General features: G+C 39.5%; 1 protein-coding gene across 1 annotated transcript in view; it reads right to left on the reverse strand.

Moving 5' to 3' along the window:
* LOC307133627 (nuclear GTPase SLIP-GC-like) overlaps window positions 1-18,528 on the reverse strand; it is a 154,287-nt gene that overhangs the window by 85,735 nt on the left and 50,024 nt on the right. Inside the window, exons 8-13 of the mRNA XM_079828757.1 lie at window positions 12,732-12,901; window positions 12,179-12,384; window positions 11,602-11,656; window positions 10,976-11,187; window positions 9,297-9,351; window positions 9,100-9,155 (exon numbers count right to left, since the gene is read on the reverse strand). Coding sequence (XP_079684883.1) covers window positions 9,100-9,155; window positions 9,297-9,351; window positions 10,976-11,187; window positions 11,602-11,656; window positions 12,179-12,384; window positions 12,732-12,901 — 754 coding nt within the window. The remainder of the gene's footprint in view (window positions 1-9,099; window positions 9,156-9,296; window positions 9,352-10,975; window positions 11,188-11,601; window positions 11,657-12,178; window positions 12,385-12,731; window positions 12,902-18,528) is intronic.

Raw genomic sequence — 18,528 nt, forward strand, 5'->3', positions numbered from 1 at the left:
AAAACTACTCAGACATTGCTAGACCTCTAACAGCCCTGCTGAAGAAAGACTGTCCTTTCATCTGGTCAGACGCTCAAGAATACGCCATGACGGCACTTAAAAGACATTTATGCACAGCTCCATGCCTTGCTTACCCCGATCCACAGAAGGAATTCTACCTGGAAGCCGGGTTTTCCGACCAATGTCTCAGTGCTGGCCTATATCAACGACATGACCAAGACAAAAAGGTGGTCGCATATGCCAGCAAAACGCTTCTCCCACCAGAGTGCAAGTTCTCTGACTGTGAAAAAGCTCTGTTCTGCACGGTGTGGGCCATTCAGCGATTCTCCAACTACATTGGGGCACAGAAAGTTATCATTGAGACTTGCCACCAGCCCGTAATGTTCCTCAACAGCCAACGCATCCGAGATGGCGTTGTCACTAATTCACGTATAGCCACGTGGTTAATGGCCCTCCAGGGACGCAATGTTGAGGCACGGTACGCACAGAATCACAAGTCTGCACTGGGTAATGGCCTGGCTGCATGCCAAAACTGCTCTGATAACACGCCTGCTGCTGCAGCGGATGCACAAGAACCCCAACAACAACAACTGACCTGTCACAGATACTTTGAACCGAATGCGTGCCAGGACATGCCCACGGCCTACGTCGATGGGTGCTCCTACAACCACGACGGTGTCCTAAAGGCAGGTGCAGGAGTGCTGTGGGTGAACGATCAACCGTGCACACCACAACACTTCAAGTTGGGCCCCCAGTCATCGCAATATGCAGAGATAGCAGCTATTCTCATAGCCCTACAGATCGCATCAGCCAATGACATCAGAGAACTGCTCATCTGCTCAGACTCTAACTATGCCAGACTCAGTTTCGTGTGCCACCTTCCAAGCTGGAAACAGAATGGTTTCAAGACCGCTAACAACAAGCCAGTCAAACACCAACACCTGTTCCAGGAATGTGACAACATCACAAGAACACGTGACCTGACAGTGTACTGGAAGAAGGTAAAAGCACACTCGAAGCTACCAGGTCTCGACAAAGACTTGAATGACCAAACAGACGCCCTCGCCAAGACGGGCGCACTACACGGCGACATGTGGGTACCCCCAAACCCCACATCCAGCCCCAACGTTGCAGTGCTAACCCGCAGCAAGCGACCGGCACCGGCTACAATGCCCGCCTCGCAGCAGCTATCGCTAACTCCGCAGATTTCCAACAACGACATCGCGGATATGCAAGCCTCTGACACTGCAATAAAGACAATTCTTGACCACCTCTCTGACCCCTCCTGCCACCCTATCACTGACTCTGAGCTCACTGATGACTCAAGCCTCAAACATCTACATAACTCCAGACACATGTTGCGTATACAGGACAACATTCTGTGGTTTGCGCCCGATGACAGCACAACGCCAAGGCTTGTGGTGCCACGGTCGCAAAGGGGGGTCATGCTAATGTATGCCCACGACACACCATGTGCTGGACACCACGGCACCAGAGCCACGTATGACACACTGAAACAGGTGGCATATTGGCCCGGGATGCAACAAGATGTGGCAGAGTATGTCAGAGAATGCCTGGTTTGCTGCCAGTTCCAACCAGCAAACCCGAACCACAGAGCCCCACTGCAACGCAGAGGGATCACGTTCCCGTAGTCAGACCTACAAATCGACTGGGTGGGACCCCTGCCCAGGTCCGCAAGAGGCAACAAGTACTTCCTCACGGTGGTGTGCCAGTTTACCAAATGGGTAGAGTGCCTGCCAGCACCCAATGACACCGCCCAAACCACAGCATACCTCCTGATGAACCACATCTTCTCCCGGTTTGGATTGCCACTGAAAGTCAACTCAGACAGAGGCACCCATTTCACGGCCGAGATCATGCAACAGATCTGGAAATGCCTAGGGGTACGGGCTAGACTTCACATCAGCCACCATCCAATCTCATCCGGCCAGGTCGAGAGATCGAACCGAACGGTGGTCGCCATGTTGAAAAAGTATGTGTCTGCTAACCAGAAAGACTGGGATATGAAACTCCCCCTCGTTCTGATGGCTCTCAGAGCTACCCCGCAGGAATCGACAAGGGTGTCCCCCTTTGAGCTCATGACTGGGCGGCAGATGACTCTGCCACTTCACTTGCTGTACCAACCCGGAGACTCCAATCTTGTCACCGCGTACACCACATTCCAGTACCTCGAGGAGCTCCATAGACACTTAAAAGCAACCTTCGCGTTTGCCCAGCAACACCTGCAGAAAAGCGCTGAAGGTCAGAAAGCATATTACGACCGGAAAGCATCACACCAGGAACTGGATGTGGGCGACAAGGTCTTGTATTACAGCTTCAACCCACCACCTTTGACAGGCCCCCGGCGGCTGTCGAAGAAATTTCTGCCTCACTGGACGGGACCCCATGAGATTATGAACAAACTCTCCCCAGTAGCGTACCAAATCCAGTTAAACCGGGGATCCAGAGAACCAGTTCTCAAATGGGTCCACCGGAACCAGATTAAGAGACATGGGGCCACTAGCATAGAAAGACAGGGAGGGGCCAATGCAAGCTAAAACTCAACCGCCGTCACCGAAGCGAAGAGACTGTCCCATCCAACCCGGGACAAACCTTGCTGACCTGTTCCTTTTTCTCTCTCCCCTGCTCCTCCCTACCTCTCTCACTCTCCTGCCTGTATTGAGAGAACAACCGGGGCTCCTGATCACCAATTGCCGGACGCACACCCAGAAAGTGTACGTTCGACTCGACCCTCGCAACGTCTACAGAGCACACTACCCCAAAGCAGTAGCCCAGTACAGCTGGGCCGGTGTCCGATGGACAGAAGACAGAACAGATCAATATTTCTTAAGGGTTGTAAGATTGATAATTGATGAAGAAATCAATTTGGATAAAGGTTACTTTTAAATGATTAAAGGTTCCGTTATACGTTAATTTTTCAGTACAACAAGCAAATAATATTCATAAACTCATGAATATTCATACCATTTGAATTAATTATTCCCCAGAACTTATTGTTGTTACATTATAATATTTAAACATCAATATGAAACAAAATACGTTTTAATGGCTATTTAACACAGAACGTTTGACTGGTACTATAGGCTATTTATAGCATCTGAGCAGATTTTTGCGAATAAACCTTTATTGAGGTGACATTACACTCTAAAAAATAATTCAGTGGCTTAGTAAATATCACAGTAATAATTAACTTTATTAACTTAATAAAATTTCTAAATATCATTTATTTGATGTTTTGAGTTGAACATACCAAAATAATTGACTAAAAATCCAACAGTTAACTTTGTCTCAAATTTACAGTTATATTTAAGTTTTTTTCACTAAAAGAATTTAGTGTTCAAATAACCAATTATTATTTCAAATATACTTAATATATTTGTGAAATTTCTATCAAAATATTTGAGAAAGGAGAATTAAATCGATCTGTTTCAAGAACTACAAATATAACTTAATTAAAATCAAGATTATTAATATTTAACACGCACTGAAGAAATTTAGTAAGTTTACTTGATTATAACACTGCACCCCTCCCCCGCCCCTTGACGTGACGACAGCTCGACGGTTGTTTGAGCGCTGCTGTTTGAATTCTCCAGACGAGTTCCTTCTCAGCATCACAGAATTGGAACATTTCCTCTGTGAAATTCAGGTTTGTGTGTTTTATTTTATCTATAAAATCATTACGGAGCTTAAAATGCTAAACAACATAAGTTACAGGGACGCAATGTGAGTAAACGAGTGCTGCATTGACGCCCCTGGTGCTACTGCCTTGCTCAAAACACACGACTTTATTCCTTAAAGGTCCCATGGCATGGCATTTTTCTATTATTTTATAATGTTTCCTGAGGTGTACTTATATTGTTAGTATGACTTTTACATCATAAAATGTCATAATTTAGAAATAAAAGGCATTTTTTCTATACTGATGTTTGCCCTGTGGCTGAATGCCCTGCTTCAAGAGGCGTGTCTGCTGTGAGACTTCAGTAAAAACGCCCACTGTTGTGATTGGCTGACATCTTTGCATTTTAAATGAGCGGAGGGGGCGTGGTTTAACGAGGTCTACGAGGCACGACGGATGGACCTGAGTTCACTTCACATCAGTTCTCAGCATGTCTGAACTGTTGTAGTTACAGCATATACTTCAGGTTATTAGTCTATTTCTAGTCGGAGGGACTGTCACTCATGTCAGAAAGTTAGTAACTTTAGTAAATTATGGATCAGTGCTGACTGGAGACGCGAACCATTTAGAACGATTTAGTCCGATTTGGTGAACTGATTCGGTTCACTAAAAAGAACTGGTTCAAAAGAAAGATCGTTCGCGAACCGGACATCACTAATGTACCAGAGACGGAGCTCAGCGATTGCTAACAAAGTTATTTATAGTAACTACTGAGTTATGAGAGCGCTGTCAGTCAGCGCGAGTTTATTGTGTTTGTATCTGAGAGTTCTGAATAAACACGAGTCCCAGTCACACCGAGTCCGTCTTCATCATTATTACCAACTTTGTAACACATGCAAAGTACCATTACAGCTGTCGAGATGAACGAGTTAAAAGTAACTTAAGTGTTGATAATAGCATTATTTTTAAAATAAAATAAAAGCGTCAGTTACGCGCGTTGAGTACACAGCGCAAACAAAGACACAACAGCAGTAATCGAATGTAATCCAGTTTATTGTGGGGCTAGGCTGGCTAGCCCGAATATGCTCACGCTTACCCCCCTTCTGCTTAATCTCACGCCGCGTTTGGTGCCTCCGCTGTGGGCCAGATGCAGTACTGGGGGTCGGGGATGTTGAAGGCCACCGGCCTTCATAAAATGTCATAATTTAGAAATAAAAGGCATTTTTTCTATACTGATGTTTGCCCTGTGGCTGAATGCCCTGCTTCAAGAGGCGTGTCTGCTGTGAGACTTCAGTAAAAACGCCCACTGTTGTGATTGGCTGACATCTTTGCATTTTAAATGAGCGGAGGGGGCGTGGTTTAACGAGGTCTACGAGGCACGAGCAGGCACGAGCTGCTGCCAGAGAGACGGATGGACCTGAGTTCACTTCACATCAGTTCTCAGCATGTCTGAACTGTTGTAGTTACAGCATATACTTCAGGTTATTAGTCTATTTCTAGTCGGAGGGACTGTCACTCATGTCAGAAAGTTAGTAACTTTAGTAAATTATGGATCAGTGCTGACTGGAGACGCGAACCATTTAGAACGATTCAGTCCGATTTGGTGAACTGATTCGGTTCACTAAAAAGAACTGGTTCAAAAGAAAGATCGTTCGCGAACCGGACATCACTAATGTACCAGAGACGGAGCTCAGCGATTGCTAACAAAGTTATTTATAGTAACTACTGAGTTATGAGAGCGCTGTCAGTCAGCGCGAGTTTATTGTGTTTGTATCTGAGAGTTCTGAATAAACACGAGTCCCAGTCACACCGAGTCCGTCTTCATCATTATTACCAACTTTGTAACACATGCAAAGTACCATTACAGCTGTCGAGATGAACGAGTTAAAAGTAACTTAAGTGTTGATAATAGCATTATTTTTAAAATAAAATAAAAGCGTCAGTTACGCGCGTTGAGTACACAGCGCAAACAAAGACACAACAGCAGTAATCGAATGTAATCCAGTTTATTGTGGGGCTAGGCTGGCTAGCCCGAATATGCTCACGCTTACCCCCCTTCTGCTTAATCTCACGCCGCGTTTGGTGCCTCCGCTGTGGGACAGATGCAGTACTGGGGGTCGGGGATGTTGAAGGCCACCGGCCAGTGCAGCCCGAGCTTCGGCGTGTGTGAGGCCGATGTTGAGCAGAAACTCATGACTGTATGCACATTTTAGAACCGATAGACGCGACGAGGACGTACAAAAACACTGACTCACAAGATGGAAAACACGAAAACACCGTTCTGTCTGGAGAGAGAGAAGCCGCATTGTGTGCACGAATAATAAATAATTAGCTACACATCAGAAATCACTGATCACAGATCAGAAGGAACTGAAAAAAGACTTCTGTTTTCATTTGTACATCAAAACACTGAGAAACTGCCAGCATTCACTCATTCACAAGCCATGATCTCGCGAGCGTTTGCATGGGCGTGCCAGATTCTCTGGGCGGAGGAAAGGGAGGTAACCGTTCCTGCTTGGACGTCAAACCAGGAGACTTCAGGATTGGCTCGTCTGGCCTGTCATTTTTTCAAAGGCAGAGAGAGACAGCCAGAACTCGGGTTTACACCGATCAACATTTCTATCCACTTGGGGACAATATTCAGGCTAGGGGAACTCATATTAATTTTGAAAAACCTCATAAAATGAAAATTTCATGCCATGGGACCTTTAAGATAATGAATATAATTAATTTGGATGATAAAATGTTCTTAAAACTGTGCACTGTTTGTTTATTGGCAAGTTATGGAGTCAGGCGTGTTGCAGCATCTTTCGGCAACGAGTGAAATGCAGGACGGCGGTCTGAAGTTCAAAGTCCACCCGCAGACCGCAAGTCCATCTCAGGCTCGGGAAACAGCGCTGATACGGTAGAAATTGGATAACAGACAGGTTGATTACACTTGAATTACTTTTAAATGTTTAATTTTTACTTCTAAAATGTTTGTTACATGAGTTTAAATGTTGTAAATATGTTGTAAAATATTGTATACATATCAAAACTGTAATATATGCTGTATTGCTTTACTCATCAACAATAAAGGCCATTGTCATGTATAAGTGTGGTTGTGTGGAGTATTTTACAAAGGTTTAGAGGAAATTAAAGTTATACTATAAGAGTTAATATTACTCATAAATAAAAACAGTTAATTTTACTCTTAAATATTGTTTTTTAACTGTTTTTCCTCCAATTTTTTCTACTCAATTTTATTTGTAAATGTACCAAATGTAGTTACACAGATCTACTTAATTTTTTTACTTGCATTTGCTCAGCTCATATGGTGTATGTAATTGATTTCGCTGCTTTAAAATTTACTCAATTTTATTAGTGTAAAAATGTTTCACCAAAAAAATTTAGTAAATCATAGTAAAAGTTTTTAGAGTGTAGGCTATTTTACAATAAACACTTAAAAAAATAATAATAAATAAATTTAAAAAAAAATCATTTATCTATTATAACTTTTATGTTGGTTCGGTCGTTTGGCTGTTTCCTTATAAAGGTCCAGAAATTCATAGGGGTTTTTTTGTGTAATTTGTCAAGTTTTTGGCCAGATGGCTTTTTTAATTATATGATGTCATTACGTTGCTGTCTTGCCGGCAACCAATCGCTGCATTGCTGATCGTGGACACAAGAAAATCTTCACGGAACACAAGAACGCGCAGTAATGTTAGATCATTTAATCCAGATATTTTAATCCAATCCGCAAATTCGGTTGAAGAACCAAATTAGCCAAACATCAGTTATCATGATTAAAAGGTATGGGATCTGTGAAATCATCTCAGATGTATTAAGCAAGGTACGAAGAACGGACCCCTGAAGACATCTACATGGCAATATTCAGTTATAGTCAAAGCGCCACCTGCTGGCAGCAGGAAGTGTGGCACATCAAAATGACTTGATCTAGGGTTGGGCGATGTCCCCTAAATTGGCAGTTGACAATGTTTTTATTTTAATATATCTCTTTACATAAATACTACTTTCTACTTAAAAAATATAATTTTGTTATTTTACTAACCCAGTGTTTTGTATGTGAATGCTGTTTCACGTGAAAATTACCACAGGAAGCACAAAGCTTTAGTTTAGCCTACCAAAAAAATAAATTCGCAGTTAAATGTCCATTTTATCCCAATTGACATGGGCATCTCGTTTCTTTTCCCAAATCTTCACTCACGTCGCACCCATTTTCACAGAGAATTATAAACGTTTCTTTCTTTTGTTTGCTTATAATTAATTCAATTATAACTATTCACATCCTTTACTGTGGTAAAGTATATTAAAAAAAGTTTGTTCTTGTTATTAAACTTGGTAAGGCGCGTCAAGTTTAATGAATAGCGCATTTCACACACACCGGTGGTTTTAGTTTCGTTTTCTCTGGCAGTGAATAACAGGTGTTGCTTTGCAACATCAGGAGAAAACATGAAGACGAAGATATTCGAAAAGGCGGCGATCCAGCTCGTGTCCCACATTCATCTCAAAGCGCAGAACGGTATATATGACGCATGTTTGTGGGGAAATAGTATGAAACAAATATTTTTAAAAAAAATATTTAATTCTTAAGGTTACCATTTTTTACTGATAATCGTTTAAATGTTTTATTTTCAAATGTTTTATAAAAGTGCTAAATTAAACACGCATGCTTATGAAACGGATGTTTCAGCCTCAAATTATTTCAAAATGTAGGCTATATATATCTGGCATAGACTACAGTGTTTAAAAATAGCATATATGCATTAGTTAAATTCTCAATTTAATTTACAGAGCAATCCCTGCTAAGTTTTTAGTTTAACTATAGAAGAGGATTAGTGTGTGTCGCACTCACAACAAGACTCGCAACGAGTGCCACCATCGTGATGCCATGCCCGCCGTTGCGAGTCTTGTTGATATCTTGATGATATCATATGTTATCAATGATATTCGTCATAATAGCATATTATTAAAGAAAAAGTTTACCTCCAGTCTTTGTGCTAAGATAGTCTAGCAGTGTGTGCGTCAGACAGAGTTATGGCACGCACGGAGATGAGAATGGTATATGGATTTATCTAACTCTTGGGGACATAGTGAATAAGCTAAAGTCCCAAAAAGTCGGTGTGTTCCTTTAAGGAAGCTATATATAATTAAGGATTCACCTATCCCAGATTGGACACATTTGTTGGGCATTTAAATAAAATTCATACCAAAAACAGACAAGAGTGCCACACACATTGCTGGGGTCTCAATACACATTTTTAAAAATTTTTACTTGGCAAGGAACACACATAGTGGGATAGAATATGAATAACCCGTAGGTGTGAGTGAGAGTGTGAAATACTACATCATACAAACTACTATATCATCAAACAATACTCCTGTTTTTTTATTTCAAATGCTTCATATTTTTCCATAACATAAAGAAAGACATTTAACTGATTGTAAAGTATTTGGCTCACCATGAGGAGAAATTTGAGGAAGAGTATATTCTAGTACAAACAGTGGAGATTTGAATCTGAAAAAAGCATGATACAAATAGAAATCCATAGAAAGAAAAACAACAATAATCATGTGAAACAAAAGTACATTTGTTTATTTTAAATGTATTAAAATATTTTTTTTAAAAACATGAAAAATCGCTCTCTATATTGCTTACCTTTCTCTCTGTTCCTTTAATGATTTTTGCTTCTCCATAGCCTGATTATATGTGGCTACAATAAAATATTGAAAATATGAAATATAATGAAAATATTGGTTAAACACAACAGCAACACAATAGTTAACAACAACAGCAAGTTATACATTTGGATGAAAAAAGCAAGCCCAAGTTACTGTAAAACATTCTTGTCTCAATGTATCTTTTTTCAAAGTATGAGGAATTAATACCGTTACATGAATTTACTTTATATTGTAATAGACTTAAACAGTTTGGACTTCATGCCACTGATAAATATGATGTGTGTCTATATATACACTCACCTAAAGGATTATTAGGAACACCATACTAATACGGTGTTTGACCCCCTTTCGCCTTCAGAACTGCCTTAATTCTACGTGGCATTGATTCAAATAAGGTGCTGAAAGCATTCTTTAGAAACGTTGGCCCATATTGATAGGATAGCATCTTGCAGTTGATGGAGATTTGTGGGATGCACATCCAGGGCACGAAGCTCCCGTTCCACCACATCCCAAAGATGCTCTATTGGGTTGAGATCTGGTGACTGTGGGAGCCATTTTAGTATAGTGAACTCATTGTCATGTTCAAGAAACCAATTTGAAATGATTCGAGCTTTGTGACATGGTGCATTCTGCTGCTGGAAGTAGCCATCAGAGGATGGGTACATGGTGGTCATAAAGGGATGGACATGGTCAGAAACAATGCTCAGGTAGGCCGTGGCATTTAAACGATGCCCAATTGGCACTAAGGGGCCTAAAGTGTGCCAAGAAAACATCCCCCACACCATTACACCACCAGCCTGCACAGTGGTAACAAGGCATGATGGATCCATGTTCTCATTCAGTTTACGCCAAATTCTGACTCTACCATCTGAATGTCTCAACAGAAATCGAGACTCATCAGACCAGTGCAAATTGTAGCCTCTTTTTCCTATTTGTAGTGGAGATGAGTGGTACCCGGTGGGGTCTTCTGCTGTTGTTGCTCATCCAGGCAACATTTTTCCAGTCTTCAGCTGTCCAATTTTGGTGAGCTTGTGCAAATTGTAGCCTCTTTTTCCTATTTGTAGTGGAGATGAGTGGTACCCGGTGGGGTCTTCTGCTGTTGTTGCCCATCCGCCTCAAGGTTGTGCGTGTTGTGGCTTCACAAATGCTTTGCTGCATACCTCGGTTGTAATGAGTGGTTATTTCAGTCAAAGTTGCTCTTCTATCAGCTTGAATCAGCCGGCCCATTAACCTCTGACCTCTAGCATCAACAAGGCATTTTCGCCCACAGGACTGCCGCATACTGGATGTTTTTCCCTTTTCACACCATTCTTTGTAAACCCTAAAAAATGGTTGTGCGTGAAAATCCCAGTAACTGAGCAGATTGTGAAATACTCAGACCGGCCCGTCTGGCACCAACAACCATGCCACGCTCAACATTTCTTAAATTACCTTTCTTTCCCATTCTGACATTCAGTTTGGAGTTAAGGAGATTGTCTTGACCAGGACCACACCCCTAAATGCATTGAAGCAACTGCCATGTGATTGGTTGATTAGATAATTGCATTAATGAGAAATTGAACAGGTGTTCCTAATAATCCTTTAGGTGAGTGCATTATATATATATAATTTATAAAAAATGCAAGAAGTAAACAATTTTTAAATTGAGATTATTACCACATTCCATGTGGACTTGAATATTTAACATCTCCCATGGTTTTTCAACCATTACAGGAGGCTCAAGTCTGTTCTTTACAGCTTCCGTGCACTTCTCTGGTGACTTAAATGGAGGCCAATAACATTGTGTCTTTTCTTCATTCAGCCATGTTGCTGGTATCACTGTCAGCTCATTTGATTTTTGCAAGGTAACAACTTTATACAAGTTCAGCCTAGTAAAACAAGATAGTATATTTAGTTCAAGTTACTCTTGATTGGCACCTGTGGGTTTTAAAATTGTAATTATAAGAGCGTATATAAAAATAAGAAAGAATTAAGTCAAAAGACTTAACATTAATTTGTTTCATTATTGATGTATGAGTATAAGACTATATGAGATTCCAGGCTGGTTCAAATCTAACTAATATTCTGTATAATTCCTTAACTCTGAAATTGTACAGTAATGTTTAAAGTAAATTATATCACTGACACAAGGATATATTTGAACACAGAAATAAAATCTGAACCTAATATGTTGTTTATAAATATTTATGTCCAGGAGAATGACTGTCATATCATACCTGTTGAGCATTTTGTGTAAAGATCATCTTCTGACTAGTTCAATTAAGAAATTCTCTAATACTTACCCATATTTCAGTGCTCTTTGCTCCACTTGGTTAATTACAGTCTCCTCATATGTGTCTGCCATAAGATATTACAACATTTTAGTAGTTTAAGAAACTGTAAAATACTTCACGCGTGTATATATGGATATAAACATTCTCTCATAAGACAAGATATACATTTATATATTTATTATTAAGCTAACAAACAATGTGTGATGAACATTAACATGCAGCTGCATGAATTTACATCATATGGTATTCATTATAGCACCTGTCTCCATTTACAGACTTTGTGCCACTTATTTGTACACTATATGGCCAAATGTTTGTAGACATCCCCTTTAATTTAGTTCTGGCCTGGCCTGGGTTTTGTGGAGACTAGTCAAGTTCGTTCACACAAGACTAAATAAAACCTTTTTATATGGACAGGTGCACATCCATGCTGCAAATAGTAAAGGTCAGCAAGATCTTGTAGCAAGATTTATTTTCACTGGAATTGCTATAATAGTCAAAACGTTAATTAGAAGGGGGAACCACAAACCTCTGGCCACCATGTGCATAACATGAAAATAAATAATTTTAAAACAGACAGTGTTACCATATTCTGCATGAAAGATGACATTTAATATCTCCCATGGTTTCCCTCCTGTTGAAGGCTCAAGATTGTTCCTAACTGCTTCCAAGTACTTCTCTGTTGATTTGAATGGGGGCCAGTAACATTGTTTCTTGTCTGTGCTCAACCAGTCTGATGCTACTACCATTACTTCATCTGTATCTTGCAAGGTAACGACAGCAAAATTCGGCCTAATAATAAAAACAAAATGGCATATCTCTGATTAAAACTAATAGAGTGAATTACTGACTTACTCTTTAAAAAGAAATACTCAATGTAGTAACCTAATCACTTTATCATATGCATAAAACATAGCTACGTTATGTCTGTTAGAAACCTCAATGTGAGATTGTTGTTGCAGTTACATTGCATAGCTTATATCGTGCTTTTGAGTGCATGTGTAAAACAGGCATTAAAGATTGCCATCTGGTGCAGCTTCAGATAATGAAATGAGTTTAATTTGTTAGGTAAAAATGTCTATGTTAATAAAGTTCAACAAAGTATATCTTTAGCATTGTCATGATTGTGTCATCCTCACCCTAGATCCATTGAGATGTTGTCCTCCTCATATACCATAGGCTCATGATCACTCGTTTCACCAATATTACGCTCTTCAACACTTTTAAAGTGAAAGTCCTTTTCTCCTTTTTGAGAGGCTTCTTCTTTCCATTCATCACAATCCTCAACCTTTAAGGCCATTGAGAAGGCCTGGAAAAATAATGTATTAGTCAAAATGATGAGATGAGAATAACAATAGTAATTTTCAGTCTTTGTAAAATAGAATATTGTTATCAATAAAACTGACTAAAGTCTGAAAAAATGTCCTAGGAGCAAAAAATACTATCCATTATACTAATTTTGAGTATCCTTCAGCCGCAAAATTGAATATTTGAGAATATCTGCAGTTAACTTTGCAGTTAACACAAAATCATTAAAACCATACATTATTTTCTATCTATAATTAGCAGATGACCTACACTATAGCACTTCAAAAGGTTCCCCTATGATTACGAGCCAAGAACCATTTTTGGTGCCATATAGAACCTTTTTTTTTCTTAGAGTGTAGTTTCAAGATGCAATTCCAAAAAAGTGGCAATCAGAGTGGAAATTTCTGTGCTTGATCTAATGACGACGCGCAAATTAAAGAACACAGACACAGCCGGATAATTTCCATAATAACCAATGCACTGTCTAGGTTTAAAGGAACACTACACTTTTTTTGAAAATAGTCTCATTTTCCAACTCCCCTAGAGTTTTGAAATCCATTCAGCCGATCTCCGGATCTAGCAGTAGTACTTTTAGCATAGGTGCAGCATAGCGTGGGTGCAGCAGGTGCAATGATATTACGCAGTGCCTAAAAATAGGCTAACGTAATAAGGTCAGCCGCAAAAAAATAACTGTGCCCTCATCCTTTCAACGCTATATTTTCACTGCGTGTTTTAGTAAATCCTGACAGTCTTTTTTTTTACGGCAAAAAGAGGGTTTGTGCTGGCGCAAACTGTTAGTAAATCTGGCCCTTAGTTTATGTAAGGAATAACTGACAACAGGCCACTGAATTATTAGAAAAATAATGCACACCACACCCGAGGTGGTAATGCGGTCACGACGCAAAGCGAAGTTACACCACGGGTGTGCATTATTTTTCTAATAATTCAGCGCCCAGGAGTCAATTATTCCTCTTATACTGCGGTTATCACACCTCAAAACATTGTTCAGATGATTTATTTCAAGACATTAGTCACGATTTGTCCTTAAAACGCTCTTGTGTGCAGGACTAATTTCTTAAACATCTAAACCCAAGTCTCCATTGCTAATTTTAGAGCTGTAACAGGCTTGAGCCACTGATAGCAGACTAATACAGTTATTAATGCAGTAAGTTATTAGTGAGAGAGGGGAGAGGGAGAGGGAGGTGCTAAAAAAGAGGGAAAGGTGCTAAAATATTTTACACGTTTCTGCAGGAGTGTGTGTCCGCACTATGTGTGTGCGTTTGAATGGGAGAGCAGAGAGAGCAGGAAGAAGAGAGTATGTGCTTTCCATACATAAAACGTAATTGTGGCAAAAAACATGGAAAATAATTTGTTGCTTTTATCCTATTGTTTACTATATTTATTTGCTTGTTCAGTGTTGTTGTGGGTTTTGGTTCTTTTGCTGTTGTAGGCTTGTAGGTTGTAAGGACCTTTCAAATAACTGATATCATTTGGCGACGTGATATAATCCAGTCAAGATCTGCCTGGAACTACTTTAGCCATGCGGTTTCCCTAAAAATAATTGCACACCTTAGAACATTCGCTAACCAATCAGATTCAAGCATTCTACAACCTTGTAGTATAAACTATTATAATGATAGTATGAACTAAGTTTTTAATATAGGTCTATTTTAGCATGCAACTTAAACTCATTTGGCAAATTTGGGGAAAGGTTGGCTAAGCGGATGCAAACTACTGAAAATAGTGTTAAAAGCACCATGTTTTGTCTACAGAGAGAAATTGAGCCTTATACAGGTTATCTGTTTTTATTATTTTAAATTTTTTTATTTATGTTTTTGTCCACTATGGACTATATAAGTGTATGGCAAGCCATTTTAGCTTAAATTGTTCCGAGTGTTACTTGTCGTAATTGCATTTTTACTAGTAACAATTCAATTCTTACTAGTAACAATTACAATTAAAGAGCTCTATAATTCAATTTTTACTAGTAAAAATAGACCCCTTTTCACAGACTGTGATGACGCGTTTTAACAGTCATCAATATCGTAAATCCTGCAACATTTTTTGTATTTTCTTTAAAAAAAAATATATGCACATTTATAACACTAATACTTTGAATTGTATTACTTTTGCATCAAATTACAAAAAACAAGTTACCGCTGCTGTGAGGGTGTTTCTAATAAGTTTATGGGAGTGATGGTAAAAATTAACATATTTCTCTTTTGACTGCCGTTATCAATCTCACTCTATTTTTTCCCTCTTTTTGAAAGTTGTGAAATCACTATTGTTGCGTCTTTCTTTTGCTATTTGAGCAAATGGGCGCACAATTTTTTTTAATGTATTCTCTCATTCACCGCTATAATATTTAATAGGGGTGTAACGATTCGTTTTAACAACGATTCGATTCGTATCACGATTTGAGGTTGTCGATACGATTCAAGGACGATATTGGTTCATTTAGAACGATACAATCCGAAACGATTCAGTGACTTGAAATCGATTCAGTAACTTTTTAGCCAAAAATTGTGTGACTGAAATAAATATCTGAATACTGGTCAGTGCTAGGGATGGGTCGCAATTTTCGAATATTCGATTAGTTATTTAATTATAGAATATCGAATAGTATGTGCGATTATCGTCCAAAAAAAATCCCCATCTTGTCGGTGCTGATGTGGTGCTAACACGTTCATGTAACCAGAGGCGCTGCCAATAACGCACCTAAAAGCTGCCAGTCAGCTCTCAGGGTGTACTGGACACGTTTGCTGCGGTCCGAGTCTGATTCTTCCCTCCGCCTCCGCAGTGTTGGTCTGGTTTCACACAACTTGAACCCTGGTGCGTTTGCGTTAATCTTACGTCATCACAAACGTACACGGGCGTGATAGAAAACAGAACGCGGGTCAATATATTGGGCTTTTTTCAATTAATTTGGTGCTATTATGTGCAGCTGAGTAAACGACACTTGGGTTTACCATATGTGTGTCGCTTGAAGGCGGCTTTGCTGCTTGCAAACAGACTCTTTTGAGGAGACGGTGAATTGCCATTAATTTGCTGCCGATTGCACTATGCGCGAATACACTGCAGGCTCGCTCTCGCGATCGTATCTCAGGTAAATCATCAACACTATTATCTCTTACGTGTATGTTATTGAACTAATGACATTGTAATCGGCTAAAACGCATGCTCTGGTTACTTTCTTCCAGAACAAGTGCGCACCCGAGTGTTGTTTGCACATTCACGTGAATCGTGGCACAGCTCCGAGAGCAACCGAACTCCGGTTGTGTGTTCTCGGGTTCGGTACCTCAGTGCACACCAAGCTCTGTAGGTAAGCTTTCACATTAGCAATTTTTCATGCTAACCGTGCCCCATTCCGAACTAAAATGCCAGAGTAAAAACGCCCTGAGACAACAGAAGAATAACACATCGTCTCACGCGCACGCTGTAGACTTGTGGCATTTATCAGGTAACTTGGGGCGATGTCACATTACAGTCATATGTTTCAGCATGTTACAATAAATATATGGCTTGAGTTGATATAGCCTATTCCCTAATGAATTAAACAGTTTGTTATCCTACAGATTGAGAGCGTGAATGGTCTCTCTCCCTCTCTCTCTCTGTTTATGTGTGTAGCCTTTACACGTGTGCATGCGGGGGAGGAGTTGCGATTTTCGAATAAAAATCGAATAATTCCCAGCGATCTTGGAATATAATTTTTGCTTGAAATGCCCATCCCTAGTCAGTGCAGGTGAAGTTTCCTAGATTCCTGTTGTTTCTTGTAAGGGAATCAGGTATCAATTAATTATGGATATAAACAAACAAGTAAACAACAATTAATGACAAATGCATTCAAATTTTATTTGAATAAAGTGCAACCAACAGTTTAGGTTGAATTAACAAGAAGTTAACCTTTTCTGCTCTCATTTTCAATATTCAATACATTTTCAATAAAAGCACAGTAAGTGCAACCAACATTTCAACAGTAGGTTAACCTGCTACTTCTGCTTTTGTTTTCCAACATAAAAATTATTACAATATTAATATCAAAAATAAAGTGCAACTAACTTCTCTTCAGGTTTAATTAATAGTAGGTTTACCTGCTACTTTTGCTGTTGTTTTTCAACATTAAAATAATAGAAATACAATATTAATATCAAAAATAAAGTGCAACCAACATTTCTTCAGGTTGAATAAACTGGCTGAACCTGCTACTACTCTCAGTTTAATAAACAAACAATATTTAACAAAAGATAAAATGTAACCCACTACTCTTCAATGACTCTACAGATTTCTTTTTCAAAAATATCAACATGATCTGACCGCAGAACACTTCTCTGTGCGTTCACTATGTCGCCAGCAGTACAAAAAACTCGCTCTGCTGGCACACTGGTGCCAGGAATGCACAGGTAACAAGCAAGAGTTGAAAGTACAGGTAGCTCTTTCTCTTGGTGGCTTGATAATTTCTCGCTCGTTGGCTTCTCCTCTACCATCCGCCATGCTATGTTTTGTTTTCTTAGCGCTGCTGCTGGTGCGTTGCGATGATGTCACAGATAGGCAGACTGAATCGAGTAACGTTTAACGCCTTTATTATTAAAAGTGCTAAGAAAAAACATCCATATAAAGTCTGACGTGTTAAAATCCAATGCGTTATTTCCTATTATCGATACAATCGATTGATTACCTTTTAAAACGATGTTAGATCGATATATGTCGTCCGGAAGGCCAACTTGCCGAGCACAGATCGATGTAGTTAGATCATAGGAAAATAAATCGATACATCGATGTAGTAGATGAATCGTTACACCCCTAATATTTAACCCAAATATATGGCAAGCCGTTTTAGCTTAAATTGTTCCCAGCGTTACTCGTCGTAATTGCATTTTTACTAGTCGTATGTCTCCATTGACTTCCATTCATTTTTAATTAGAGAGCTCTACAATTGAATTGTTACTAGTAAGAATTCCAATTAGAGAGCTCAACAATTCAATTCTTACTAGTAACAATTACAATTAGAGAGCTCTGCAATTGCATTAGAGAGCTCTGCAATTGAATTAGAGAGCTCTCTAAATCATTTTTTACTATTAAGAATTACAAATAGAGAGCTCTTTAATGCAATTCTTACTAGTAACAATTACATTAGAGAGCTCTCTAATTCAATTCTTACTAGTAAGAAATTGAGCGTCAGCGTCAGTTCTGGCAGGCCAAGTAGTCAAGACGCTGCTAACGCTATTGGTAACAACAATGTCTCATCAGCTGATTTGCATCAGCTGTTTCAACTCCCCTCGCTGCTAATGGCTACGCTAAAAGCAGGGTGCCTATTTAAAGCAGATCCAGTTCGCTCTTACTACTTGCTGCTTTGCAACCAGGATAAGAATTTATTGGTTTTCCTTTGCTTATCGCTATGCATTTTGTGCAGTCTGCTTTAAAGGTCCCCTTCTTCGCGATTCCATTGTTCAAACTTTAGTTAGTGTGTAATGTTGCTGTTAGAGCATAAATAATACCTGTAAAATTATAAAGCTCAAAGTTCAATGCCAAGCTAGATATTTTATTTAACAGAAGTTCCCTTTCAAAGCCTACAGCGAACGGCTGGCTTGGACTACATCCTGGTACTTCCTTCTTTAATTACGTCAGTAG

The sequence above is a fragment of the Gobio gobio genome (assembly GCF_949357685.1).
Source record: "Gobio gobio genome assembly, chromosome: 11".
NCBI lineage: Eukaryota > Metazoa > Chordata > Actinopteri > Cypriniformes > Gobionidae > Gobio > Gobio gobio.